Source organism: Felis catus, chromosome D2 (genome assembly GCF_018350175.1).
Source record: "Felis catus isolate Fca126 chromosome D2, F.catus_Fca126_mat1.0, whole genome shotgun sequence".
NCBI classification, from domain to species: Eukaryota; Metazoa; Chordata; class Mammalia; order Carnivora; family Felidae; genus Felis; species Felis catus.
Genome location: NC_058378.1, coordinates 39,784,373 through 39,811,751, shown reverse-complemented (window position 1 = coordinate 39,811,751; position 27,379 = coordinate 39,784,373). Strand labels below are relative to the sequence as shown.

Below are 27,379 nucleotides of genomic sequence, written 5' to 3'. Positions count from 1 at the left end.
AGGCTCCAGGCTCCGAGCCATCAGCCCAGAGCCTGATGCGGGGCTCGAACTCACGGACCGCGAGATCGTGACCTGGCTGAAGTCGGACGCTTAACCAACTGCGCCACCCAGGCGCCCCGAGTGCTGGTCTTTCAAACTTGACACTGAGCTCTTTGAGGGTGGTTCTCAACCTTGACTACCATTTGGAATTGTAGCCGGATTCTCACACAGAGAGTCGTGACACGGAGCCTTTTCTTTCCAGGAAGCAACTTTATTCCTGCTGGCACCACTCAGTTGGGTTCGTACCCAAAGAACTGAGCCCCAAAGAACTGAGCCCCAAACACCACGTGGCGTAGTTTTTTTTTAATATATATATATTTTCGACTTTGTCTCCCATATATGGTAACACACAAACATGTAGTCTGATTAAGTGGTCTCATGTTACAAGATCGTGAGGGATGTTGTCACTTATAGCCAGGTTGCCGTGAGTTTTTATTTTCCTTTCCTTAGGGAGGGGACCCTACCACAGAATCATCCTGTACCTTTAAGAAATATTGTTGCCTGGGGGCGCCTGGGTGGCTCAGTCGGTTGGGCATCAGACTTCGGCTCAGGTCATGATCTCACAGCTTGTGAGTACGAGCCCCGCATCGGGCTCTATGCTGACAGCCCGGGGCCCAGAGCCCGGTGCCCGGAGCCTACTTTGGATTCTGTCTCCCATTCTCTCTCTGCCCCTCCCTTGCTCACGCTCTGTCCCCCTCCTTCAAAAATAAACATTAAAAAAAAAACAAAAAGAAATATTGTTGCCTGGGTCCTAGCACAGAGATTCTGATGTAATGGACCTGGGGGGTGTGAACAGGCATCAGACTTTTTTTAAACCTCCCCAAGTGGCTTTACTGTGTATCCATATTGAGAACTATCAGCTTTCTAGCTGGGTAGATTTGGATTCTCTTGGGTAGTTTCTTGGATTCTCTTGGGTAGTTTGATTATGGACTGTCGATTCCTTTTCAAATAATGGAAAGGGAACTTGCTAATTAACGCTTGCCAAAGGCTGCTGAAGCTTCAAAGCCCAAAGCCCTGAGATATTAATAACCTTTGATTTGTAGGGATTTTTAGATTCTTGCTTCTCAGAGTGTGAGCCATGGACTCAGAGAACACCAAAACCATCAGGAGCTTGTTAGAAATGCAGAAACTCCAGGGGCACCTGGGTGGCGCACTCGGTTAAGCGTCCAATTCTCGATCTCAGCTCAGGTCATGATCTCATGGTTAGTGAGTTCAAGCCCCACATCAGGCTCTGCACCGATGTTGCTGTGCCTGCTCTGGATTCTGTCTCTCCTTGTCTCTGACCCTCCCCCACTTGTGCGCTCATGTGCTCGCTCTGTCCCTCTCTCTCAAAATAAACTTTAAAAGAAAAAGAAAGAAATACAGGAACTCCAGCCTCAGCCCAGTCTTGAGAACTGTAAAACTTAGAGCACAAACGATTTTGTCCACCCACCTCCCCCACTAGGAGACTTGAACAAACACTAGCGTAGTTTCTAGCAGCAGAAGACTGGGACAACCCAGCCCTCCCTTGAGTCCCTGCCTAGAAATGTTGAAGGCTGACAAAAGAATATACCATTTGTTTCAGCCAAACACCTGACCATAGCCCTCTGCCCTCCCTTTTCTTAAAACCTTCACTTAAAAAAATTTACAACTGTAAATCCTTTCTCTGTCGCTTTGAGATGTCTGTGCATCTCCTGAAACCCAGGAGTGTCTGTTTCAAGGACCCGAGCGTCATCTCTTTGAAACATAACCATCAACACAGATAAGGCTCCGTCTCCCAGTCTCTGTGGGAGAGCAGAAGTCTAACTTGACGATAAGCTAGCCAGTCAGCAGACACAGATAGCCTAATCACATTGACCAATCCCCACCACCCACTTTCAGTAGCTTTCCACTTCTCTGACTCTGCTCAAGCCATTGTTTGTTTCCTGCCTCGCCCCCCCCCACTACATCCCCCTTTAAAATTCCAGTCTTGGGGTGCCTGGGTGGCTCAGTTGGTTAAGCATCTGACTGAGGCTCAGGTCACGATCTCGTGGATTGTGAGTTCAAGCCCCACGTCAGGCTCTGCACTGACAGCTCAGAGCCCAGAGCCTCCTTCAGATTCCGTGTCTCCCTCTCTCTTTGCCCCTCCCTTGCTTGTGCTCTCTCTCAAAAATAAACGTTAAAAAAAATTTTTTTTAATAATAAAATAAAATAAAATTCCAGTCTCTGCTCCACCTCTGCACAGAGCCCAGTGGAGCTCAGTCCTACATGGAGGCCTCTCCCCTACTGCAGTGGTCGCTGAATAAACCCGTCTTTCCTGCCTTTAACTAGCATCCAGCTTTTCTTTGTCTTCATTCTAACAAGACTCTTAGGTGATCTCCGTGTACATTATTAGAGTTGGAGAAGCATCGTTTTGCACACATCATCCCCTCAATGACTTCTAGGAACAGCCCTGAATGGCAGGCAGGAGACATGATGCCCACTGCACTAGTGAGGGGGCCAAAGGTCAGAGCTCTGCTCAGTCACCAAGGTCAAGCAGAACGGGAGCCGACTTCGTGGCTCAGTCATAAAGCCGCGCCGGTTCGAGAGAAGAGCACACTGTACAGGAACACCCGGCAGCGAACAGTTGGGTGAAGGAGTAAGGTTTGTCCTCGTGCGCCCATCCCCGCCGTGTCCTTGCGGGTTCTACTCTTCTTTAGTTGCAAGAGAACTGTGTCAGAATCCTGTGTTTTCTAGACACCGGGGAATTCTCGTCTGAGTGACAGTCTGTGGCTGGGGTCCCAGGAGCACGGCTTCTGGGGGCTGAGTCACTATGCGGACCCCGGTCAAGTACTGAAGGTGTTATCTCGAAGTCTGCAGGAGCCCAGCCCTTCGCAGGCCACGGTGTGCACACCGTGCTGCCGCTGCTGCGTGAAGTCGGACCCAGGCACGGCCTCAGTCTCGAACCCACTACCTACTCTGCACTCACTGCTGATGCCTCCTACTTCCCAGCCGCATCTCCGACCCTGTCTCCGTTCTTGCTCTCCTGGGTAAACACTGACTCCCCCCCTTCTGGCCGGTCTGCTCCCTGGTCCCTTCTTCTCCGGATTCCCATCCCCACCTTCCTACTCCAGGGCAGACTTGGTGCCTTGAGCAGCCACCCAGGGCAGAGCCCCCCTCCGGGCTTTTGCTGACCTCATACTTACGTAACAAAGTAATGAATTAAATTATATTTCGGGGCGCCTGGGTGGCTCAGTCGGTTGAGTGTCCAACTTCAGCTCAGGTCATGATCTCACACTCCGTGAGTTCGAGCCCCACACCGGGCTCTGTGCTGACAGCTCGGAGCCTGGAGCCTGTTTCGGAGTCTGTGTCTCCCTCTCTCTCTGCCCCTCCCCCGCTCATGCTCTGTCTCTCTCCGTCTCAAAAATAAATACAAACGTTAAAAATAAAATAAAATAAAATAAATCAGATTTCATCCTCTCTGGCCCTTCTCCTCTTCATTCACCAAATCAGGCTGAAAGACTATCAGTAGGAAAGCAGCTACCAATTTTAAATACCAAAGTCATTCCCCGAAGGACAGCAAAATCACTAACACGAAGGACAGAATGAATTTCTCTGGTGGTCTGCAAACCTCTTAAGAGCACCAGAACTAGAGGAGCTCCCCCCCCACCACCTTTACCCCCATATACATGGAGAATGCTGATTTTTCACGTTCCATGTTCCACATGGCACCAATAATTTAAATTCAGCCATCATGACAGTGAATAATTTTATTGTTAGGTTTATCAGAAAGACTTGTATTACAGGCAATTTCTGATAGGTAATTTTATTAGAGCCAGAGATGATCATTTCTTCTAGAAACACAAACCTCTGAGGTTAGAACGGAAGACAATGAAAAACATAGATTTCACTTTATAATTTACTTTTATCAAGCCACCCAGAGCACTTCAATTCCTTTATATGAGTATTACTTTAATGGCGTATAACAGGTCATTAATGGAGAACTCACAAGCCCGAAGCCTTTATATCCTGAATCTTTCAGTCAATCAACTTTTCTTAGAATTTTGAAGACATGAAAATGAAAACCCCTGTAAATAACAGCACTCACATGCCAGGCACATTTGTAAGGAGGGGCAGCAGTCAACAGTGAGCCTCGTATTTTCCAGGTTTCAGCTGAAGTAACTCTCACTGGTTTCTTGGATTTTTATCAATCCTGTCTGGGGGCTGTTTTGCCTTATTGGGCCTAAACGGAGCACAATAGTAAAATACATTAATGATCTCTACTGAGAACATGGCATGAGTGGGTTTCTACCTCTCTAGGGACGTGAGTAGAGCCATAACACATCCCATGACACAGGTGAGTGCCCCTAGTTATCCCTGAGCTGGGCAATTGCATACAATCACTTTGTCTCTGAGGCCGAAGTCTGTGGTTGGATCTTCCTAGCAGCTTCCAGAACAGAAGCCAGGTTTACTTTGTCTCCGAATTCTTTTTCTCGGTGCTCAAGAAGGAGGCCCTGAAAAGAAACAAGAGGAAACGTCAGTCCTCACTGTGAGTCACTCGTTCATGACACAGACAATGAGCGGCAGCCTGGGCGGCAGGGACTAGAGATCCAAATCAGGCCTGGCTCCGTTCTTGAAGGGTTCCATTTTGGGGGCGAAGACAGACCAGGGAAGGCTACCTCACAACGGCTGGACTGTACAAGCAGCACAGTCAGGAGTGAAGGAGGGAGTCGGGAGTGATTAAGCAGAGTGGGGTGACCAGGGAAGGCTCTACGGATAGAAGTGAAGTAAACGAACATGCCGGGAAAAGAGAGTTTCCACAGGATGAGCTTCCAGAGAAACAAAAAGCCTCAAGGTGTGGAGGTGGAGCTCTGAGGTCAGGCTTTGGCAGGGGTTGAATGAGCATCTGAAAAGGGAGACAGACCCTCTTTTCAGTTTTCCTAAGAAACCAGAGGCCGCTCCTGATACTGTGAAGCAAAATGCTCTGAGACAGAGTATACCAAGGTACCGTGAAGTGGTAAAAAACATAAAACAGCGTGTTTGAGATCAGTATCGAGGAATCCTTGTTAACAAGTTCTTTGACCCATGACATCAGGGAACTCAACCAAAACAATAAATAAATAAACAAACAAATATGTTTGCTGCACCATTATTCATACAGACTTTTTTATTTTATTAAAAATTTTTTTTTAACATTTAGTTATTTTTGAGAGAAAGAGAGCATGAGGGGGAGAGGGGCAGAGAGAGAGGGAGACACAGAATCTGAAGCAGGCTCCAGGCTCTGAGCTGTCAGCACAGAGCCCGACGTGAGGCTCAAACTCACAAACCATGAGATCGTGACCTGGGCTGAAGTCGGATGCTCAACCGACTGAGCCACCCAGGCGCCCTGGTACAGACTTTTTCAAAAAACAGAAAGTCCCACCACCCTGTGGTGACCACAGGGAAACAGATCGGGAAGCTCTATTTACATGTTTAATAAAGCGATATATGCAGACACTACAAATACTGAGGAAGAATATGTGATGACGTGGAAAATGTTCATGATACACCATTAAATGAAAAAAAGAGTACCTCGTTTAGTAAGACACCATTTTCTAAACTAAACAGAATAAAAGGCCTCTCAGCTCAGCTCTGTGCTGTTCTAATGGGTTGTGCATGGTGGCTGAGCTGACAGAATGGCTCTCCTCACTTTCTGTGGGGTTTTCAAATTTGCTATGTTGAAAACACATTACTTCTTTAAAGTAAGTGTGCTTTAAAGATTATTATTCCAAAGGAAATCCCCACTGAGTGGCTGCTGGCTCAGTGGGACCGCAAAAACTCTGCCCTCAAGAAACACAGAGGTAGGGGCGCCCGGGTGGCTCAGTCAGTTAAGTGTCTGACTCTTGATCTCAGCTCAGGTCTTGATCTCAGGGTCGTGAGTTCAAGCCCCGCATCGGGCTCCGTGCTGGGCGTGAAGCCTACTCGAACAAAAAAGAAAAAGAAGGAAGAAGAAAGAAACACGGAGGCAAGTCCTGAAGCTCCGCCCGCCCAGGCCACCTTCCACCAGGAAGGAAGAAGGCAGGGCCTCGGGAAGCACCAACAAAGTCAAACAACACACCTAGCAACACAGGGAATGTGCCGGCCAGGCTTGGGGAGCCTGTGAGCACCAGATGAGTCACTGCCAGGCAAGAGAAGGCTTCCAGGTGACCTAAGCCCTGCCCTGCAGGCTGAGGGAAGGTAGAGGCAAGGAGGAGGAAAGAATCCCAGAGCGCCAGAGCTGGAAGAAGCTGAGCGACCGAGCCTCTCCGCAAGTGGCCTGAGTGCAAGGGCATCCGGAAGGGGTCTTTGGAGCCACCTCTGAAGAGAGGCTATGGGCAGGGGACCAGTGGGGTCTCTGGAGCAGGACGTATCTGAGTTCCCGAGTTCCATTTCCATTGTACCACTAAGCAGCTGTGTAGCTCTCGGCTGAGTTATTTCAGATCATTCATATTTCACTTCCTTACGTGTAGATGGGAATAAAAATACCTAACATCCCAGATTGCTTGTGAGGAAGATATGAGATCATGTACACGAGGACCCAGAACTAGGAGGCACTTGCTGGCAGCCATGATCACTAAGACACTTTAATATATTTACCAGAAAGGAAGCAAATAGGTTCATGTTAAATCAGACATCAACCCATGCTAGATTCTAATACAGACAAGCAATAGCAGTTACCAAGGTTTAAAAGAAAGAGATTAGAAGTAAAGCTTAAAAATTAAGGATTTCTATTCCCACTAGCTTTTATTCCTCCCATATTGAGACAAGTAATAAATTATTAAAAAAACATTTTTTTAATGTTTATTTGGGGGGGGAGCACGTGCAACTGGGAGAGGGACAGAGAGAGGGAGACACAGAATCTGAAGCAGGCTCCAGACTCAGAGCCCGATGCAGGGCTCAAACTCACCAACTGTGAGGTCATGACCTGAGTCAAAGTCGGAAGTTCGACTGACTGAGCCACCCAGGTGCCCAGAAATTATTTCTTATTTTTCTTTAAGTTTATTTATTTATTTGAGAGGCACAGAGAGACAAAGAGGGAGAGAGAGACTCTCAAGCAGGCTCTACACCATCAGGGGAGACCCTGACGTGGGGCTCAAACTCTCAAACTGTGAGATCATGACCTGAGCCGAAACCAAGAGCTGGAGGCTAAACCAACTGAGCCACCCGGGTGCCCTGAAGGGTACGCAATTATTAATGTTAGTAGTGAGATTCACCAATGCAGACAATGCCATCTTTTTACAGATGAGGCCAAGTGTTAATGTCATGCCCAAAGTTGGCACAGACAGGACTTGAGGTCGGGCCACCAGTCAGGGCCCTGAAGCTGCACTCACCTCACCCCACCCCTGCTCTGCATCTGGCAGGCACCAGCTGGCACTGCCTCCCAGCACAGGGGGTCACCAGAGCTCGAGGCTGCCCGTAGTCTCTGCGGAGCACCCAACCACCTGCCTCCTGGGTGCACAGGGTCCCCGTGCTGCCTCTGGATCCTCGGAGCCAGGGCCCAGGCAGCCTGTCTGCAGAGAAGCCTGTTACGTCTCCGGGGCGGCGCCCCACAGGGAAAAGTGCTGTCGCCTCCCACATTTTGCTACTCCCCCTAATTAGGCCGGTTTCTATTCCTTCTCTTCTCTTACTTTTCTCTACTGTCCATCCCCGATGGCCTGGGAAAACTGCAAGCTAATACATTCTTGACAGAATAAAAACTCTGCTTCTGTTCAAGTGCAGACGATAGAACTTGACATCAGAAAAGCCGGGTGCAGGCCCTGGCAGTGCTGATGAGCTGTGCTCCTGCGGGTGCTCACCTGCCCCTCTCAGGCCAAGTTACTTGCCTGCGAAAGTTCCGGACCATCTCAGGAAATCACTGTGATGAGTGAGGAGATTCGAGGGTGAGGTGACTCAAGAACAGATGGGTGACAAATGCTAATTCCCCTCCCTCTCCCCTCCCATGCTCCCCGGTTTTCTGGACGGAAAACCACAAGATTCCAAGTACAGGAAGTCACCACCCCCATCAGGGTCTGGTTCCCACAGACACAGACACCCACAGATCCACACGTGAACACGAGGAATTTACCTGCTTTCCTGGCCCCACCACAAAAACTCCCCCAAGGATGAAGCCTTCGCCTTCCAGGTTTCCAGAGAAGCCTCCATTCCAGGCCCGGAAGAAGTTGTACCAGACACCCAGACGGACAAATCCCATGAACACCATCTTCCGCTTTTGGGGACCGTAGAACTTTTTCTGCAAGAGCGAGAAAGACAGAGCCCCTGTGAGCAGCCCGTATGCCTGCCGCCCCCCAGGAGAAAAGCTTCCCGACAGGACGTTCTCAAAGGCGCAAAGTCTGCTGCTTCACGTCCCCTCCCCGACCCTAACACACACGCGGCTCCTGCCCGGCTGCCCAAGGAGAGACAACCCTGCCAGGGCCAGCTTCCAGCTGTGGGGTGGACCCACGCTCGACAAACTCGAGGCCGCTCTGACTCTGACCCCTTGCTAGACATGTGGAGGGCTCTTGTGTCCATAGGGTGGGAACAGTCCGACATCCTGCATGGGTGAGAGGAGAGAGGGGGGAAACACGGCTGCAGTGAATTAAGGGGCTCGTGCCGGCCCTCACCTGCACGGTGCGAGAGCCCAGCAGGGCTGCGGCGATCTCCTAGGCTTCCATGCCCAGGTCACAATTCAGGAAGGGCTCAAGTAACACCCGAGAGGACACCCGTCAAGTGTCCCATCATGCTCTGCCCAGAGGGCTGGGCGAGCCTCTCTGAGTTCAGGGCGGCCGGAAGGGAGGCCAGTCTCCAGCTCCAGGCCAGACATACCCTGGGCCGATGAACTCCCCACACCCGAGCACAAGCCCCACCAGTCCGTGTCCACAGACCCACAGCACACGGACCTTTTCGTCCAGGAAGATTTCTCCTTTGAAGTAAGGCTGGAAGTCCTTCACTTCAGTCCTGATCTGCTCCTTCACCACTGCGTACAGGGGGACTCCCAGCTCGTCCAACTTGGGCTTCAGGGAGGACAGGTCAGCAGCCTCCTGCAGAAGACAGGGAACGTCAGGGGCACAAATTCGGGTGGCTCTGCAGCCAACCGACACCCGCTTCCCTACAGGCCCAGAGCGTGGCTGGCACTGAATGCAGAAGAACAAAAGCAACAATGCCCCAAACAATTGCGGCCTGCGTAGCCCAGCGTAAGCCTGTCCCGGCTGGGCACGAGGCCTCCGTTGTAGGGTGTTAGGTCCCCTCCTCAGCCCAAGCTTCTGGTTTTCTCCACGGTGGGAAGGAGAGGCAAGCCTCCTGTTACAGGCGTCCTAACCATGGCCTGGGGAGCAGCCGATAGCTAAGAGATTGCACCCAGACACGGTCCTCCGCTTGTAGCAGCAATGATGCTTCTCCCCCACCTCATCTCCCAGCCCCTCCCCTGCACTAGACCAAACTAGCGCAGGGGCCTGACAGAAACTCCCCTCCATCCGGGGGAACAGCTGTCTCCATACCGTCGCTCAACGGGCTCCCCTGATTGCAACACCCTTCCTTTTTCTCCTGCTCCAATCACCACCCCCAGAAAGCCATCCCTGCACTGAAAGTTCTCCCTGGCTAGTGGAGCCTGGACTAGAGCCCCAGCTCTCCGTGGGTACCCAATCTCTCCTGCTTGCGGACTTCTTCAGAACTGAGTCTGTGTATACCCCACCAAGTTGGGCACTGTCACTTAAGTTCCTCACTGTGTCTCATAGTTAGAAACTACATCTTCCGTTTCTTGTAGCCCTCCGTGCCCAGCACATGGCTGAAGACGCGGAAGGTACTAGGAACCAGGTGGAAAGATCCGACAGGGAAGGCGGATAGTGGGGAGAACACAGCTGAACTGGTAAGTACAGACATCCTGATTCTCACGAATTACATGCTGGATGAAGAAAGGAAACCACGTGCATCATGGAAAATCTTCACTGTTAACAACAAATCCTTCCCATTTGGTGTCAGAATTAAAGAACTAGCAGCCCACTTGCCTCCAATACAAATGTGGTGCCGTATGGTGGCAACTACCTTTAATCTTTTGTTTTCTAGAACACACACACACACACACACACACACACACACACAAAGATAGCTAATGAAGCAGAATTCACCATGATTTATCAAGAGCTTCAGTGAGTATTTTCTGCAAACCTTGCCCTACAGTAGAGAGGACTACAGGTCTGCTGTGGTCAAAGACCACCTGTGTGTGAAACGCAAGGGTTTACTCCTTCTTCCTGGGCCCTTTACTCCGGCGTGTCACTGCATGGAGCCAGGATGTGGAAACTCAGTCACACACCTTCCACACCTCCGCTCTGGGCCACTCAAAAGAACCCAGGCTGCCACCCACCACATGTTTTCCACAAAGTGCTCTGCCAGGCGGAGACTGGGGCACAGGCAAGCAGGTGCTAATTAGGGAGGGCACTGGCTCTTGGCATCTTTTGGGTTTAACTTGCCTTGGGAAATCAAGCCACAACAGGTCTCCATGTTGGTATCTGAAGGCGTCACAGATTTTGAACCAAAAGCCCTGACTTTGGGTTTCACTTCCCATGGTAGGAGGAATAATACCCTCTCAGGATGTCCACATCCTAATCTCAGGAAGCTGTAAATCTGTTTTGTGACATGGCCAGGGGGGGTTAGGGCAGCAGACGGTTGCTAACCAGCTGATCTTAAAGGAGACGATCTTGTGTTTTCTGGGTGGCCCCAACCAGTCCTTCAAACGTGTTAGAGGAAAGCAGAGGTCAGTGTCACGGTGTCGCAATGCGAGAAAGCCTGGTTGAGTCATCACTGGCTATAAAACGGAGGAAGGGGCCGGGAGCCAAGGAATGTAGATGGCCACTAGAAGCTGGAAAAGGAAAGGAAATGACTTCTCCCCTAGAGCCTCCAGAAGGAATGCAGCCCTGCTGACACCTTCATTTTGGCCCAAGGAGACCAATTTCAGAATTCTGACCTCTAGAACGGCGAGCTAATAGATTTGTGTTGTTTAAAGCCACCAAGTCTGTGATAATTTGTTACAGCAGCAACAGGAAATGGATACGCCTTGCGCAGCAGCGTGACTTTGTCACAACCTCTGTCCCTCGCTTTCTTCCTCTGGGAAACAAGCTGTATTTTCCAGGGATACCTAGAGGACACACTGAAGTGCCCCGAATGGGAGGAGATTCTCTGTCAGTCCAGCCACACGAGCAGGACAGAGATCGCAAGGCTGAAAGGAAAGCCTCAGGCTCGGGGAGAACACCTGGATGGAGGATGGCGATGTGGACAGGGCCACGGCCACCACGTGAGAAGCGATGCTGTCTCATTCCCAGTTCTCCCCCAGGCAGGGCCGGCCTCAGAACCTGGGTCTTCTATCACTGTGTGACCAGGACAGGTCACCAAAGCACTCTGGCCCTTGGTTTACCTACCTGTGAAGTGACAAAGCTGGGCCCTACCTCCCCACATCAAGCTTCCTCACTTGCTGAGCGGGTTGACGATGGCCTCCCTGTGAAGGCCCAACCTGGAGACCACCCACTCCGTGAGACCCAAATTTCACCAAACTCAGGCCAACCGCACCCACACCGTCGGCATCACCGAAATCCTGCTGGGCTCCCCATCCAGTGCCACGAGCACACGATGAGGCGGCACAGGAGCCATGGCTCTCAGCTGTCCACTGAGCACTCCACGTGGGCTTCCCAAGGAGAGGGGGATGGGTGGGTCCCTTCTAAAAGTGCGACCTTGGGCTTCCCACTGCAGGTGAGGGCTGACCGTGCCCGTACCAGTGACAGTCCAGACGCCGCATTTCAATAAGCAAGTCCTGTGCTGAGCACTGGGAACACACAACCGGACCCGGTCCCCATCCCTGATTAAATGAGAAGATGGCCCCGGACACAGATTGTCCATAAAGGCTTGAGAGAGGCAAAAGAGACTCAAGTGTGTTTGCCAACCCCAAGATATGGTGAATTTTCAAATGAACACAAACAGGGAATAAGTCAAAAGAAGTACCCACAGCAAATAACAGTGCTGATCGAAGGTCAGAGTGGGCCTACTGGCCCTTGGTCCTGTCTGGGAATGTGCTGGTCCCGCTGGCTAGGGTGCTTTTCTCTGCACAGGGCCTCTGTGTACTCACCTCTCGACAGAGGAAGCAGCCTGGCCTGCGTACAGCCATAATCACCGCTCCGTTCTTTTCCCAGAGCTCCTTTGCTTTGAAAGTCCTTGGTTCTGAGGAGAAGAAAAGGCGCTTCAGCACCATCTCCTCCCAGCCCGGCCCCAACCGGAGGCCAGCTCATAAATGGTACCAGCCCAACAGATGACTTGGAAATACCAAACAGAAAACGGAGGAAATACTCACCCTTCAGAGGAAAATTAATACAGTGTAAGGGTCCTACTATACCCCCGAAAGGGCCCTCCCTCGTAAAAATCTGTTTGTACACTTGAACATTCCAGACAGGAACATTTCTGGAAAACCGGCAAATTCCTTTGCTGGTATCGGTAGATGCTGTCATGATCCTTTAGGACAGACACATGACCAAAACCTGAAAGAAATCTTGCACTTTGATCGAAAAAACCCTACCTTTTTAAAAAAAAAAAAAAAAAAAAAAAAAGTATTCAAAGGGATTAAGTCAACAGAAATTTCTACAAGAAAAAAATTTTTTTTTTTTTAACGAAAAAACTGTTTGACCTAAATATGTTAACTGCAGTATTATTCACAGGACAGGGCAGAAGATGACCAACGAGGAAATGCCCCAGGGCAGTATGGTTCTGCGGCTCTGGCTGGTCCGTGGTCAGACAGGGCCCGCACCTGGCCGTGTGGCCTCAGGCACGCACCAGCTCCTCCCGAAACCCGTCTCCTCATAAGTGTGGACACCTAGCGGCTCCACGGAGGCTGCAGGGGGCATCAGAAGGTGGGTAGAAAAGTGCCCACCGTGGTGTCTGCTGACAGTGTTAGTGAGGGCTCAGCGAGCAGGAGCCCCTGTTGCAGGGGCTCCGAGAAACCTCAGAGGAAACCACGTGCCTCTGGGATGTTATGTGAGGAAAAGGAGCGGGGTGGGTCTGCAGTCAAGTGAGACTGGGAAGCCTCGAGTTGAACGCAGCAAACGGGTGTCCCTCTGCAGGGCTTCTCAGCCCTCCTCCGAGTCGATCCCCCCCGCGACTATCTTCCTCACTTGCTGAGCGGGTTGACGATGGCCTCCCTGTGAAGGGCCAACATGGAGACCACCCGCTCCGTGAGACCCAAATTTCACCAAACTCAGGCCAACTGCACCCACACCGTCGGCATCACCGAAATCTTGCTGGGCTCCCCATCCAGTGCCACGAGCACACGATGAGGCGGCACAGGAGCCATGGCTCTCAGCCGTCCACCGAGCACTCCACGGGGGCTTCCCAAGGAGAGGGGGATGGGTGGGTCCCTTCTAAAGGTGCGACCTTGTGCTTCCCACCCCTCCATGTACTTCCCACCCCTCCATGTACGTCTGCACCGCAGGTGAGGGCTGACCGTGCCCGTATCAGTGACAGTCCAGACGCCGCATTTCAATAAGCAAGTCCTGTGCTGAGCATCAGAACAAGGAACTGCATACACAGTGTTTTTCAAATGTGTTTGACCCAGGAACTCCTTTTTTTGTGGAGCTCCAAGAGACTACAAGAGAAAGCAAAAAACACTCTTGATAAGAAAAAGCTAAAATGTAAAATATCATGTCCAACAAGATCACAACGGCATACTGTGCACACAGGGGAAGGGATGTGCAAAAGTAAAAATGATTACTGTGTGGGGGCAATGGAATTATCGGTAAATTTTAAAATGCTTTAGAATGCTTTAGATTTTTCCTAATGTTGTTATAGTGCCTTTTCAATTAAAAAAAAAAAAAAAAAGTGAGAGAGAGCCAGGGCCCTTTTACGAGAAAAAAATGAGGAAGCCTGCATCCCAGCACCTTGGAAAAGTACTGAGGCCAGTGGGGTCAGGGCTCACCCTTCTCCAGCGTTTTCAGGTCTATGTCCTCCAGATACTCCAGCGTCGCTCTCCGGGACTTGGGCAGAAACACGTCCGTGTTGGCCAGGAACAGTGCCAAGGCAGCCGCCCCCAGGGCCCCGGCGCCAATGGACCACATCCCCATGGTGAAGAAGCTCGGATCCTGGAGGAAAGACATTTCTGGAGATTGAGAGGAAGGAGATGTTACTGCTCTCACGTCGAGAGAGAGCTGGAACCTGCTTTCCGGACAAGCCTCCCTCGGGCAGCCAACCAGGAGGCCTGAAGCAGGGAGAGGGGTGCGGCCGTGTCAGAGTCGGGACCAGACCAGGGCTGCGGGGCACCTGCTGGCGCAAGAGCTTGGGGGATACAAGGGACACACGGAGGTCCCTGCCGCAGGGAGCTGGCTGGTGGGTCAGGCACGAGAACAGAGATAGGACAGCCCTCTAAGATGCCTCTCTGGCTGTTGCTTCTCCCAGGCCCAAGGCTGCAGCCTCCCGACTGTGTGGTGTGTCCGTGCTGGGTCCCCTGGCGGCAGCCTCCTTCCTCATTCCCCTCTGTGTCGGTGCCTGCTTTTCCCTCACAGTCTGGGAATCTGGGCTCCTATCTCCCTGGGGAGGGGCAGCCTTCTCTTCCTTGATCAAAGGATACTCAGTACACCAATCACACTGTTTTGTTATCTTATCCTTCTCCCCCTTTGGTTTGTGACTCCCTCAGAAACAGAGACCATACTATTCCTCCAGCCAGACAGTGCCCAGCAGGGCCTCACTCCTGGTAGGCAGGCGATCTCAGTGCATTTCTCTCAACGGCAAACAGCTTTATATTTCCTCCATTAAACAGATAAAACAGGCTCACGGTGAAAATAAAACAGAAATCAAAAAAGAATACATAAAACCGTAGTTGGCAGCAAAGTAAATATCCCCTGAATATCTACCAGCTATGAAACGACACAGTTCAACGGAGAGGGCCACTACTGAACACCAGTGTCCAGCCTGACGTTCTCCACCCTGTGAACAGAGCTACACGGATGTCTGCTGAAGGAAGGGGAGTGGACCGAGAGAGCGGGCGTCGTGTAAGAAAGGGCATGGCGCCGGGCGTCTGCTTCAGAGGGGCTGCCAAAAGATGTCTGCGTGGGGCACGGGGCTCTGCGACTGAAATGGGAGTTCCACTCGGGTCCCGTAGAACCCAGCCTTGTTCCCAGCTCAGTCCCGGGCGCCTCCCTACGGCTTCCTCCGGTTGGGGAGCCCTGTGCTTCTGTGTGGGAGCCCCTGGAAGCAGCCCACCCCTTGGGTAGCAGGTACCCCAGCTGGCCTCCCTTCTCCTGACAACTGCTTAAAACACGTGTTCTCATGGTCCTCCTGCCAACCCAGGGTCTTATACTGGGGCCTTCCTCCCAAAGTGCCCCCATGATGTGTGCCGAGATCACCGGGTATAGACCGGTGGTGTCCGTGCGGCCCATCTAACCAAAGACTTGCGTCTCCCCTACAGTGCTTGGCTGGGGAGGAGATTTCTCCAAAGGACTGAGCGGAGTCCCAGAAATCCACATGCCACCGCCCAGGGGCAGGCTCTGAGGGGTCCACTGCCATGAGGTGGGGTTGGGAGTCACTTGGTGGTGATGACTGGGAAGACAGGGTAGGCCAGGCTTGTGTTAGGCCAATGTGAAAAGTTCAGATTTGAGTTAAAAAACAAAAGGGAACTTCCAGGCAGGGGGTGGGGGTGGAGGGTGGCGAGGAGGAATGACCAAATGAAAACAGCATTTCCGAAAGAGGAATTTGGAAGGGGAAAAAGAAGGGGAGGCTGGTGTGTGTGCTGGGGGAGGGGGGCTGCTGAGGCACCTCTCTCACGAGGGACAGGAGCCCAGAGAGAGGAGTTTCTTCCCACTTCACCACTCACTGTGGCCCCCTGGCTGGAAGCACTGGCGTCACACTGCAATGCAGAGCTCACCCCTTAGTTCAGAACTAAGGAGTCATCAAGCGCATTTTCATCAGACCAGGCAGTGTTCACATGCACACGAAAGTTTGAGGAGCACTGTCTCAGAGCAAAGAATTCATGGTTTTGCACTTGGTTGGCAGGAAGCCATGGAATAAAGAACAGTGACAAGGGCAGGCTGGCTTGGGAGAGCTGCGCCCTCTGGTCTCTCAGCTCACTGTGGGGGACAGAGGGGCTCACCGGTGAGCACAAGTCCATGCCTCTGCCTGGAATGTCCTCCCTCATCTGTTCTGCCCCTCAGGACTTGGACGCCTCCTCAAGAAGGCTTCCTGGATGCTCTGCCTACCCTGGCTGCCACCCGCAAGAGATGCTCGGTCCCCCTCACCTCGCCTCTGTGACACTTCCGATGTGCTCCACCCAAGATATGGACCTATGTACCTTTGACTCTGTCCCTCAGCTTGTGTCTGAAATGCCATGCCCAGCACGGTGCCTGCTTGGTACACAGCGGGCTCTTCATAATTGTGCGCTCGGATGAACTCAACGGAACCGAATGATGACGACAGCGACTTATGGAAAACCCAAGTTCTTGGGCCAAGCAGGAAAGAACCTTCCACAGGCCGGCTTCCAATTCTTTTATGAAGCAAAGTTACACATTACTCGATTATAATTCGCAGAACAATTGGGGGAATTCACGGAACAACCACAGCTCTCGCCTGCCTGCTGTAAACAGGAGACTCCCCAGAGCCTGGAACAATTTCTGCACCTTTACGTGCGTCCCAAACATCCCTGGATTTCTGACATATGTGGATGACTCAGGAGCATATGGCATGGTTTCTGATCACAGATCTGATACCAGTTCTGAACAGTTCACAACCACCAGCTTACATCCCCCCTACAAGGGACTCGCTTCAACTCTTGAAACACTTCAGTGCACTGCAGGAAGTCCAGAGATCCTTACATTCAGCTCTACCTCCCCCCAACACACCCCTGCTGCTCTTAGAGGCCAACGGGCTCCATCTTCCCACCCACAGCCAGTCAGCCTGTTTGCTTGCGACTGCAAGGGAACAGGACTCAAGGAGACTCAACATCTATTTCCAAACATTTATTCAGCACCGACCTGTTTGATAAATGGCAATTTGGGAGGACACACAACTAAAAGATACCCAGTCCTCGAGGACACACAGGCCTAGCACGCAGATAACAGAAATTCAAGCGGCAAGGTGAGGCAGCTTGGGCAAGGTGTGAACATGAAGCGATGGGGAATGAAAGCCAGCTCCATCCGATCTGGGAAGCCAGAGAAGCACCCAGAAGGAAGTGGCTTTGGAGCTGGCGTAGGATGGGGGGGGCGGGGGGGGGGTGCAGGATGGAAAGGCTGGGCCCCGTGTCTGGGCTGAATAAGCCTGGGAGAGACCAGGCAGGCTAGCGGTGGCTATCAGTGCTCAAGGCACACCAAGAAGGCAAACTTCCATGAACCAAAGGCCCCCGAACCCCCTACCTCCAGTTCAAGAGCTGGAATACAAGATGTGGGATTCAAAACCCCCAGGAGTATGGTTTACCACCCCACCCCCACCTCAGGCCCCTACCCAGGAAGTCTGAGCAGAGAACCGTCCCTTTGAGGAGCATGGACCTCACTCTCAGGCCTTCCAGCACTAAGATGTGAGAGCAGCAGTAACTCCAGAGGGGAGTCGGGCCTCTCAACGAACATCCGCCCCCAGTGGGCCTCTGGCAACAGGCTCTTCTGCGAGGGGGGGTGGGCGGTGGGGGTGGGGTTGTGCTGGAGGAAGGGGTGAAAATTGGCTCCTGGAAACACCTAGAGAATGTGCAGGCCCAGCCCCTCGGCCAAGCCCCCTGAGCTACAAAGCAATCCCCATCCCGGCACGTCTTGGAGCAGGTAGCACTCCAACTCTCTGCTGAGCGAGACTGACTGGGAATCCTGAACCACAGCGATTCCCACGACAAAAAGAGGGGAGGGGGCGGGGGACCTTACTCTCCAAACAGAACAAAGCATTTTCACATGGGCCTCTAAGGCCAGTGCGAGAGATGGGAAAGCCCGTAAACCAGCCTTTATTTAGTGTCACTTGACACTCATGGCCTAATTCCACTCACTCAACAGTCTTATGATGCAGACATTACCCTGTTTTATGGCTGACAACACTGAATTCAGAGAAGCTCAGGACACTCTGCAGTGTCACAGAGCCGGCAGGCAGCAGTACTGGGACCTGGACCCAGACCGCTGGGTCTCTCGAGCTGCGTACGCTGCCTCCCCACACATTCATTTGTGGGTTTCTGAGGGTCAAGGGGCAGGATCCCCTTTGTCTTAAAGAGCATTAAAAAAGATGGGACTTTTTTGTTTCAGTCCTCAAATGCAGCCAAACCATTAAAGGAAATTTCCCACATGACAGATGTCCCTTCTCTGTCCTCCCCATCCTACCCCCATCCATTAAGGGAAAGGTCAGTTTCCCTAAGAGGTAATAGCAAGGTTGTTTACAGAAGCCAGCCCCAACCTGCCCCAGCCCCCACCTGCCCCGGCTTCAGTACTCCTCTCCCACTGCGGGACTTATCTCGTCCAGTCCTCTCCCAAAGAAGAAGGTGAAGAGTGATAAGCCCACAGACAAACAACAGCTGTGGCAGCCCAGAGCAGCAGCTCTGGTGAGGGAAAGAGCAAGGCGGTCAGGGGACAAGACCCAGCTGGGCTCCTGAGGCCAAACTGGGGCGATCCCTCCCTCGGCCCCATTTTCCTTATTCCAAAATGAGGTGGGGGGTGGTTTGCCAAGGTGGGTGCTGAGGCTCCTTAAAGCACTCCAGTGCCATCATGTGGGTCTATCAAAAACAGCTCACTTTGGAGTCTGCACATATCTTGGGTCTGTATCAGAACTCTATCCCCTGCTCCCCCATTTCAGCTTCTAGAGTGTTTCTTCCCTGCAGCCCAGGACTCCACAAGCCACTCCCTGCCCATGGCCCCTTCTCCCCAGCCTCCGTAGTGCAAACCTGGGAGCGGGGCACTCACCATCTGCAGCTTGCACACTCCAGGCTCCTGCCGACAAAGAGGCTGACCCAGCAGGAGCAGGCGGGAATCAGGCTGCAGGGGAGGGCCGGAGGCGGGGCTCTGGAGTCCCGCCTATGGCCCCAAGCTGGCTCATTCACACGACAGGCAGGACCAGGCCACCCAGAAACCCTGGGGCTCCTTCAGCTGTTAATACTCAATCTCCAGAAAACATCATGGAGAGCTGCCAAGGCCCCCAGCCCTTCAAATAGCTGAACAAACTTTGAGTCACTTGCAGTCATGCAGACGGTAACATTTATCAAGTGCCAGCAGACCCTCCCTACTATCCGGTGCAGACTAAGGAGGTGAAGCCCTCAACGCGGCCCATGCCTCACACTAACTGAAATCCAAGGGAGACGTCCCCTTTTCCACTCGCCCCGTTCTTCACCCTACACCCAGGCGGTCAGCCGGCACCACTGAGGCGCCTCACTAGCTATCTGTCCTCTAGGCCTCCTAGACTTCCCTTCTTGTTCCTCTGCGTAGGTGACTCCTCTCACCCCCACCTGTTCCCGGGCAACCTCACCTACTCCCAGCGCTTCACCCCCGCCCCTTGGTATTGACTTCCAGGTTCCTATTACTGTTCCCAACTTAAAGTTTGCACTTGGGGGTTCCGTAGGTCATCTCTGTTATACCACATCCAAAACTGACATCCATTACAGTCCGTTTTTCTTCTGGAGTTCCCTAGCTCAGTGAATGACAGGCACCCAGCTGACTGCTCAAGCCAGAAGCTGAGAGCCACACTCATTCTCCCTTGTCACCCGCATCTAATCTGGCCTGTGCAACGTGTCTGACGCTCATCCTCTCCTCAGCCTCTCTGTGCTCAGGACCCTGTTACCCTGTGCTGGCCTCCCTCAGTAACCACAGCACAGAACAGGCTTGGCTTGAGCTAGGTCCCCTACCGCTTCCTCTCCATGCTGCAACCAGAGTGACTGTAAAACACCTTGACCTGCTCGCATCCCTGCCTTGCTTCTGGGCTCTCACAACTCCTCGGCACAGCTGACGGGACCCTTCACAGCTTAGCTGCGGTCCACCATGCTGACCACTCCCTGTGCAAGAACGATAACATGTCTTGTTAGGCCTCCAAACTGTGGCTCGTGTTGTTTCCTTTGCCCAGAATGACCCTCCCCCGCCCTGTGCCAACTATGTAAAGGCCCAGCACAAACAACACTCTGTCCCAAAGCGTCTTCCTGAATGCCCCAACAATCAACTGTTCCCTCACCTCTGACTATATAGCATGCATGCTCGTGGAGACACATACAGACCTTTGCACACTGCACAAGCGAACGGACTTAGTGTATTTTAGCTATTGGCATGTCTGTTTACACAATATGCTGGAGCAATCTGAGGGCAGGGCTGTTGTCTCATTCACTCCCACATCCCCGACACTTAACACAATTCCTGGTAATCAGTAGGTATTCAATGTCTAACGAAATTATCTGAACGCTATTTTTTAAACTCCACGTTGGAACTGATTTGGAGTCACCCAATTTCAGCTCCGTACCAGAAAGTAATTTTGGACAGGGCTGGCTTGACCTTAAATAAAACACTCAAGCCTGGGGTTTAGGTGATCTTAGGTTGGCCGCTCAACGGCAAGGCGATCTGACGTAAGCTATAAAGACTCTGTGTACAGACAGAGGAAGGAACTAGCAAATCTATGAGGTTGCCCCAGTTCGGATGTCCGAAGACGTGAAAGTAACCGCACAGTTGCAACTCCAGAGCTCTGATGTCCAGAAAGCCATGGAGGCACCTGCTGCTACCGCTCTCCTGCTGGGCGTGCACATTCTCACTCTCTGCTTCCCCAGGCCTAATTCCTGCCTGTTCAAGGAGCCGCCTCTGGGCAGGAACTGATAAAGTCTTCATAAAACAAAGTATCAGCATTGGGTGGGATAATTCATGCCTGAAACAAGTAGAGACAACATATTCTATATGGAGAGGGTACACCTGCCCAGCCCAGCCCCACCCAGGGAATCCTTCCTCCCCAGAATGAGCTCGTCTGAGATAGGCCAGAAGGAAGAAAGGGCTGCTGAGGAAGACAAAGGAAACTAAGAGTGCACATGGGTCTCTTGGCCTCCAGCCCTCAGTGAACGAGGCTGGAAAGGATGCTTCATCTTCCTTCTTTGCTCTCCCGTCCCCTCTCCTTCCCTTAGAGCTCTGGTTCAGCCCCTCCTTCACTAAGCAAATGAAGAAACTAAGGCCCAGAGAAGGGGCTAGCTAGTCCGAGGTCACATGGGGGAGGGCTAGTCAGTGGCTGTGCTGGGTCTGGGTCTTCCAACTCCCAATCCATGATTATTTATCCTCCATTGGACACCCCTGCAAAGCTGGAACAGTGGAGGGTGGGGAGGGGGGTCAGGGTTCAGGAAGGCAGGGGAGCGGTAAGGTTCCTGAATCTGCTTGCTGGCCTGAAGAAGGCTGAAAGCCAAATGGCAACTGAACAGGGCCCGGGAAATCTGTGGCTAGAGAGCATACCTATCTTTCCCAGGCCCAGTGCTTTGCAAGCAGCTTATAATCCAAAGCCAAATGTTTCTGTAAGGGTCACACGGCTCATTCTCAGCTGAGTGGCCACCGTGCACCTCTCCTCCCCACAGTAACAAGGTCCTCTCAATTCTGGATGATACAGGCACAGGCTTGAAAATACCAGTTTAGCAGCCTGGTGACATGGGTACCGCAGGGCCCCATGAGCAGTAGGGGATGCGCTCCCACCCACCCTTGTCATCATGGACCACGGACCTAGCCACCTGCAGTGAGCTCTCGCCTACCTGCCTCAGTCTCCAACTTCCCACTGGGCTCCTCGGGGTGACTGTCTGCCCAGCTGTGGCCCAGGCGTCCTCGCAGGTGCCAGAGTCAGGAAGTTCTGAATAGATGCTGAAAGCAGAAGAAGAGGATAAAATCAGTTACTGGGAAACTTTGAGACAAAGACAAATCCTCTAATCAGTGACTGAAGCTACAGAGGTGCCCCCAAACGTGTGGCCATTCTGCCCCTTGCTTGCAAGGCCTCCTAACTGGGCTCAGGACACCAGCTCTATCAAGTCATATAGGGGTGGCTGGGAGGGCAAGGACGATACCACAAAAGACCCTGGGCTTTTGGACAAAAGTCCTGGGTTTTCATTCTTTGAGAGGTCACCTTGTCCCTCAGCATCTCTTTCCTAAAAACAAGGGAACTTTTAAAGAGTTAGCAGGAAGAAAACACACACACACACACACACACACACCTACACAATAAAGTACCGCAGAATTTAAGGTATTATCTTTCTCTTCTTTGCAAGGCTCAGATTCACTTGGGTCTGAGGGCAGATCATTTGAAGAACACAAAACACTGAAGGACTTCTCCAGCTGTGCTCCCCCAGCTGTGTCAGTACAGACCTGCCTCCGGGGCAAAGTTCTAGGTCTGGAGGGAAACCTGGTGTGTCTCAGGCCCCTTTGGCCTAACTGCCCACTCTACAGTGCTGTGCCCCTCCTGCAGCCTGTCTGCACTAACAGCACCAGAGAAGGCAAAGGGCACTGTCCATGTGTTACTGTCCTGTGCCAGAGGCCACTGAAATCAGAGATGAGACTGGGTCCCTCAGCCTCTGGACAGTTATTGCCACACAGGCCTCAGCAGAGCGAGACCTGGAGCGTCTCAGCTCAACATTTCACAATGAGACAAGAACTCAGCTTGCAGTTTCAAGATCCAGAATTCTAGTCCTAACCAAATTTTCTGAGAACCAATTAAGGGACACAAGCTGATAAGAATCATCAGAAATGTCTTCTGTACCCCTAGGGAACAATGCATAAGATCTCAATGAAAGGGCATACCCTTAAACAGGCAGGGGATATGGGAAGAGCCACACCAAGAGGAACTGAAATCTAAATCAAATTCCTACAGGTTGGAGAACCTGAACAAGGCATTGTTTTCGCAACAATAAAACGGGAATGATTCCCGAATTACCTTCTATAGGGTTGTAAGAATCCAAAGATTAAATGTCCGGATGGCGCTTTGTAAGCTATCTTACAAAGAGTGACGTACATATGATGTATAACTCTTACTCATTTCTAGATTAGTCAATCATCGCCCCAAAAATGTTGTTTGTACATGAACGAAATGGAGGGCTTCCGATGACTGGGTATGTTCCAAGGAGTCAGGGTTTGCACTCTACATCCCCATTCTCGGGCTCCAGGACTGGGCTGGAGCAGAAGCATGCAAACTAGCATCCAAGCTGGCTCCTGGACAATGCTTTCCAAAATAAATCCTAAGCGATTCTTTTCTTTTCTTTTTTTAAATCATCTGCCAAGCTCAAAGGAAAATAGATTAAAATAAACAAAACTGAAGTCTAGGTAATTGAGCTGCAGGAACATCATTCATAAGGAAAAAAGGCCCAGAGTCTGCTGGGTCTGAACCCCAATCCAGCTTCTGGACTCCCGGGGGGTGGTCCCTCCCCAGAGCCCTTGTCAGGCTGGACCTTAACCATCTTTTCTCCATCTCCTTCACCTCCCCACCCCTGCAACAATCTCGAGACTGTCAGATCGGTGCCTTGTTGGTCTTTTCATTCCTAGACTTCAGCATAGGGATCTTAAATGTACACTTTGGACTCTTTCCAACTCTGTCAGGAGTGTGTAACCTTTAGGGGAAGGAGAGAGCAGGTGTCTCTGAGATTCCGAAGAAAACCGTGGCCCCATAAAACACGCGACCCTATGAAAGCACACACCCGAAGGCAAGGGCAGAGCCAGGGTCGCTCACCTGCAGCTGTTCAGCCCCCTATCCCCCGGACAGCCCCCAGGTCCGCCCCCCGCGGGGCAAGAGCGCCAGGGCAGAGTCCTTTTTTTCAGGTCTCTGTCCCAACAATTCAGGCACGTCTGTGTCATCAGCCTTACTCCAAGCCAGGGGCTGGGAAGGGGGTGGGGGAGTCTGCCAGTCAGATTGGAGCCAGTCCTGGCCCCGGGTCTTCGGACCTCCAACACGCGGTTTTTTCCGCTGACCGCTGCAAACCGGGCCGGGCGGGAATAGCATCCGTCGCGGGAGCGGGAGGGGGTGGGGGCTGCCTCGGCCCGGCAGGTGCGGCCGCGCTCGGCCGGCTCGGCGGGAGCTTCCCGCGGACTCTGGGGCCGCCCGAGGGGCAGGCCTAATACAGCCGGTGTCTGATCCACCCGCGCGCCGCCGACCGAGCCTCGCTTCCCCGGCCCTGCCTCAGTTTCCTCACCTGCGCCGTGGCGGGGCCTGCCCCTGCGGATGTCACGTGCGCGAGTGCAGCTCGCACCACATTCCCCCGCCCACCTGCTCCCAGGCCCGACGCCTGGAGGCTGGCGGGCCAAGCCCTCCCCCGCCCAGGCGTCCGAGCGTTGGCCCCCGCGCCTGCGCTCCTCGGCGCCTGCGCCGCCTCCCTCTCCCACGTGACCAGCCCTGCTCTTCTGGGAGGAGCACGGGCTCCGCCTCTCCTACGGAGCCCCGCCCCCTGTGGGCGGAGCCCCGGCAATGCTGTGGTCCCATCTCTTCAGGCTCTGGCGCTGCCCCCTCCCCCCCCCTCCCCCCGAGCGGAGCTCACCTTTGACCCTGTGCGGCTTTCAGGCCGCTCCTTCTCGGTCCTTTGTCACCGCGCTAGCCTAGTTCAATTCTTCGCGAGTGGTGACCCTTGACGCCCGACTCGTTAGGGGCACTGCCTGGAGCAAAGGGAGGCTCTGGACTGCCTTAGTTGGATCTGAAAGCACCTGCTCTGTAGCCGAGGACCGAGGACACCTTTCAGCTCAGCGAGTTTTTTGAGCAGTTTTTTAAATGAACTTTTTGTTTCCCTTTTGGTATAGGGTTGAGCAATCTCTACGATTTACAATGCGTGTCCCTTCACGCTTTAGGACAAATTCAGCACTGCTAGCCTCTGACCCCGCGGGGCACACATTCTCTTTCACCTCACAATCCCAGCCATTGGACAGAGGATAGCGAGGGGTGGAGTGTGGCCTGCGCACTGGCTCCTGGGATGTTGCCCGGCTCCTCACGGAGTCTGAGTCACATGGTCTAGTTGGGCCCACACTTACTCATCCATTCATTCACTCATTCTTTTACTCATATATTGTGTCCACGCTGTTTTATGAAAGTGTGGTTGGGAGAACACCTTTTTAGAGACAGGAAGAACTGACTCACAATACACTTAAAATATCACCGGGACAAAGGGGTGATGGGTCACAGGGCAGTGTGCAATGGAGCCGCAAAGCAGGGCTGCCACGCCCACCTGTCAGGTGGCCATCTGCCTGCAGTAACTACCCCAGGTCACCTGGGAACCATCTATCGGGGTACAAAGTCCAAAGGCTTTCCTGATTTACCTCCCTGACCTCCCACTCAGTCTCCAGGTTCTTTGTAAACTTATGGGCCTATAGAGTCTATTCAAGAGGTCTCTCCTTAACCAGACTGTGAGTTCTTTTACTCAACCATGGGACCCAGAGTCTGGCCCAGGGCCAGCACCAAGACATGCCTGGGAAGCATTTTGAAAAAGAGGATGTTTCTAGATTGGGGGTGAGAAGGATCAGTTTGCGTGATCATGCAGGCTTCTTGCAGGAGTAGGCAGGTATTTGATCTGATTTGAAGGCCCAGAAATACTTGGTATAATTTGTTACAATATGGGTAGAGTCATAAGAAGGCAGTTTACCCCCCACCCCCCACCCCCCACCCCCAGAGGAACTTTCTCACTCCTGCCTCATTCCTCCTTACCCTATGGGGAGGGGAGGAGAAGGAGGCTCATTTTCTCCATCCTGAAATTGGATGTTTGATTAACAGGAAGGCTGCAAGAAAGAAGGGCCACCTAAACAAAACAGGAAGCCATTTCCTTTGGGTATGGGTCCCCAGAGACTGGCCATTAATGACAGAACCATTCAGGGGTCAGGGGTCACAGAATCCTGAGGTGGGAGGCTCCCTGAGTTCTCAGCTGAGATATAGTTACCAAATGCAAAAAACCATGATTGTATTTACACTTCTGTAACATTCCAAAGCTCTGAACTTCAAAAGTCGGGCTAGATCTGATAGCTAATTAACACACTCCTCACACTCCCAATTTGTCCAAGAAAGCACAGGCTGAACTCATTAAAAAGCAGTCATCAGACCAGAAGAATAAGCTATGGGCAAGTAGGCACAGGAAAGAAAAACTTATAAAGCTCAAGGATTAAAAACAAAAACATGAATCTGCCAAGTTTTAAGGAGAAAAGTAACTCTAGCTTTGTAAAGACCATGAAATAACCTAGATTTTGAATTGAAGGAGGTAGAAATTAAGGTTGACTAGGAGCTTTGTGATAACTTCTGTAACTTCTGTATGTTATCCTCTTGACAGGGGCTAGGAAAGTGTTTTCTCCTTCCTGATCTCATAGGCCAGGCAGAAAACATTGCTAGCAGGAGGCAGATGTGGATAAAGACTTGGGATTCTTACAGCATCACAACTACTTCTACATTCAGCTAGCTTCATCTGTTCTCTCAGCAGTGATCCATGCTTGCGGTATAACACAATTTTTAAAGTTGATTGGTCCTGCAGTGTGTCTGGGCTCAGTGAGAACAGTTTGCGAAGCAGGTAGCATTAAAGTGAAAATAAAGCAAAAATGGGTGCTTGACTTCATTGACTTTCTCAGGCCTAAATTCCCATTCTGTGAAGACGTGAAAGTCTGATCAAGATCTGGAAATGTACGAACCACGTAAATGTGCACGTATCAGCTACAAATATCTTTTTACTTGCCAATATCCCTGAATTCCACTCTTCCTCATTTCGAAAAAGTATCTAAAGATGCCCTACTTCCCCGGTGTGCTGCACAGCAAAGCCTTTAGGATCTTCTACATGAAGTCCTCAAGAGACATAACCAATGGCTTAACAGGTGAATTGGTGACTGACTAGGGGCTGAATGGTGGAATCATTCCATTCCCAGGTTGGGGAAGTAAGACTGCCTCACACATCATCATTCGGTCCATCCTTTGACATTTAATGAGACTTCATTTGGCTAGGCAACTTTAGTTTGCAAGAAACAGAAAACTCAGGGGTGCCTGGGTGGCTCAATTGGTTAAGCATCTGATTTTGGCTCAGGTCATGATCTCATAGTTCATGAGTTCGAGCCCCATGTTGGGCTCTGTGCTGACAGCTTGGAGCCTGGAGCTTGCTTCACGTTCTGTGTCTCCCTCTCTCTCTGCCCCTACCCGGCTCTCTCTCTCTGTCTCCCCCACCTCAAAAGTAAATAAACATTAAAAAAAAAAAAAGAAAATCCAACTCAAACTGACTTGAGGTGATCTTGGGTTCCATAATGACACCAATGATCCAGGTTCTTTTGCTTCTCTGCTTTGTTATCCATGTGTTGGCTTCATGTTAAGGCTGGTTCCTCTTGTGGTCATAGGATGCCCACAAGATCCAGTATGGAGAGAGGGCGGTTAGACCCAGGAGTGAACAAAGCCCAGAGCCTCACTCTGGTTGGCCAATCACTGTGGCCAGGGTACTCCTGCACTCTGATTGGTCTAAGTCTGGGTCTCGTAAATGATTGTGGGCACACTTAACAGGGAAAAT

The 27,379-nt window shown here is 51.9% G+C and overlaps 1 protein-coding gene across 7 annotated transcripts in view; it reads right to left on the bottom strand.

Annotated features, from left to right (window-relative positions):
* Window positions 1-3,731: 3,731 nt before the first annotated feature.
* PRXL2A (peroxiredoxin like 2A) overlaps window positions 3,732-27,379 on the bottom strand; it is a 47,819-nt gene continuing 24,171 nt past the window's right edge. Inside the window, exons 1-8 of one of the 7 annotated variants that reach the window (XR_006587050.1) lie at window positions 24,062-24,218; window positions 21,644-21,749; window positions 13,919-14,098; window positions 12,083-12,174; window positions 8,871-9,011; window positions 8,060-8,224; window positions 7,326-7,505; window positions 3,732-4,490 (exon numbers count right to left, since the gene is read on the bottom strand). Coding sequence is in view for 1 of the 7 variants with exons in the window: in XM_003994119.6 (XP_003994168.1) it covers window positions 4,377-4,490; window positions 8,060-8,224; window positions 8,871-9,011; window positions 12,083-12,174; window positions 13,919-14,096 (690 nt within the window). In the remaining 6 variants the exon portion in view is untranslated. Of the gene's footprint in view, window positions 4,491-7,325; window positions 7,506-8,059; window positions 8,225-8,870; window positions 9,012-12,082; window positions 12,175-13,918; window positions 14,099-18,851; window positions 19,008-21,643; window positions 21,750-24,061; window positions 24,219-27,379 lie in introns of those variants that run through there. The other 6 variants (XR_006587053.1, XR_006587054.1, XR_006587051.1 and 3 more) reach the window with 6 other exon arrangements.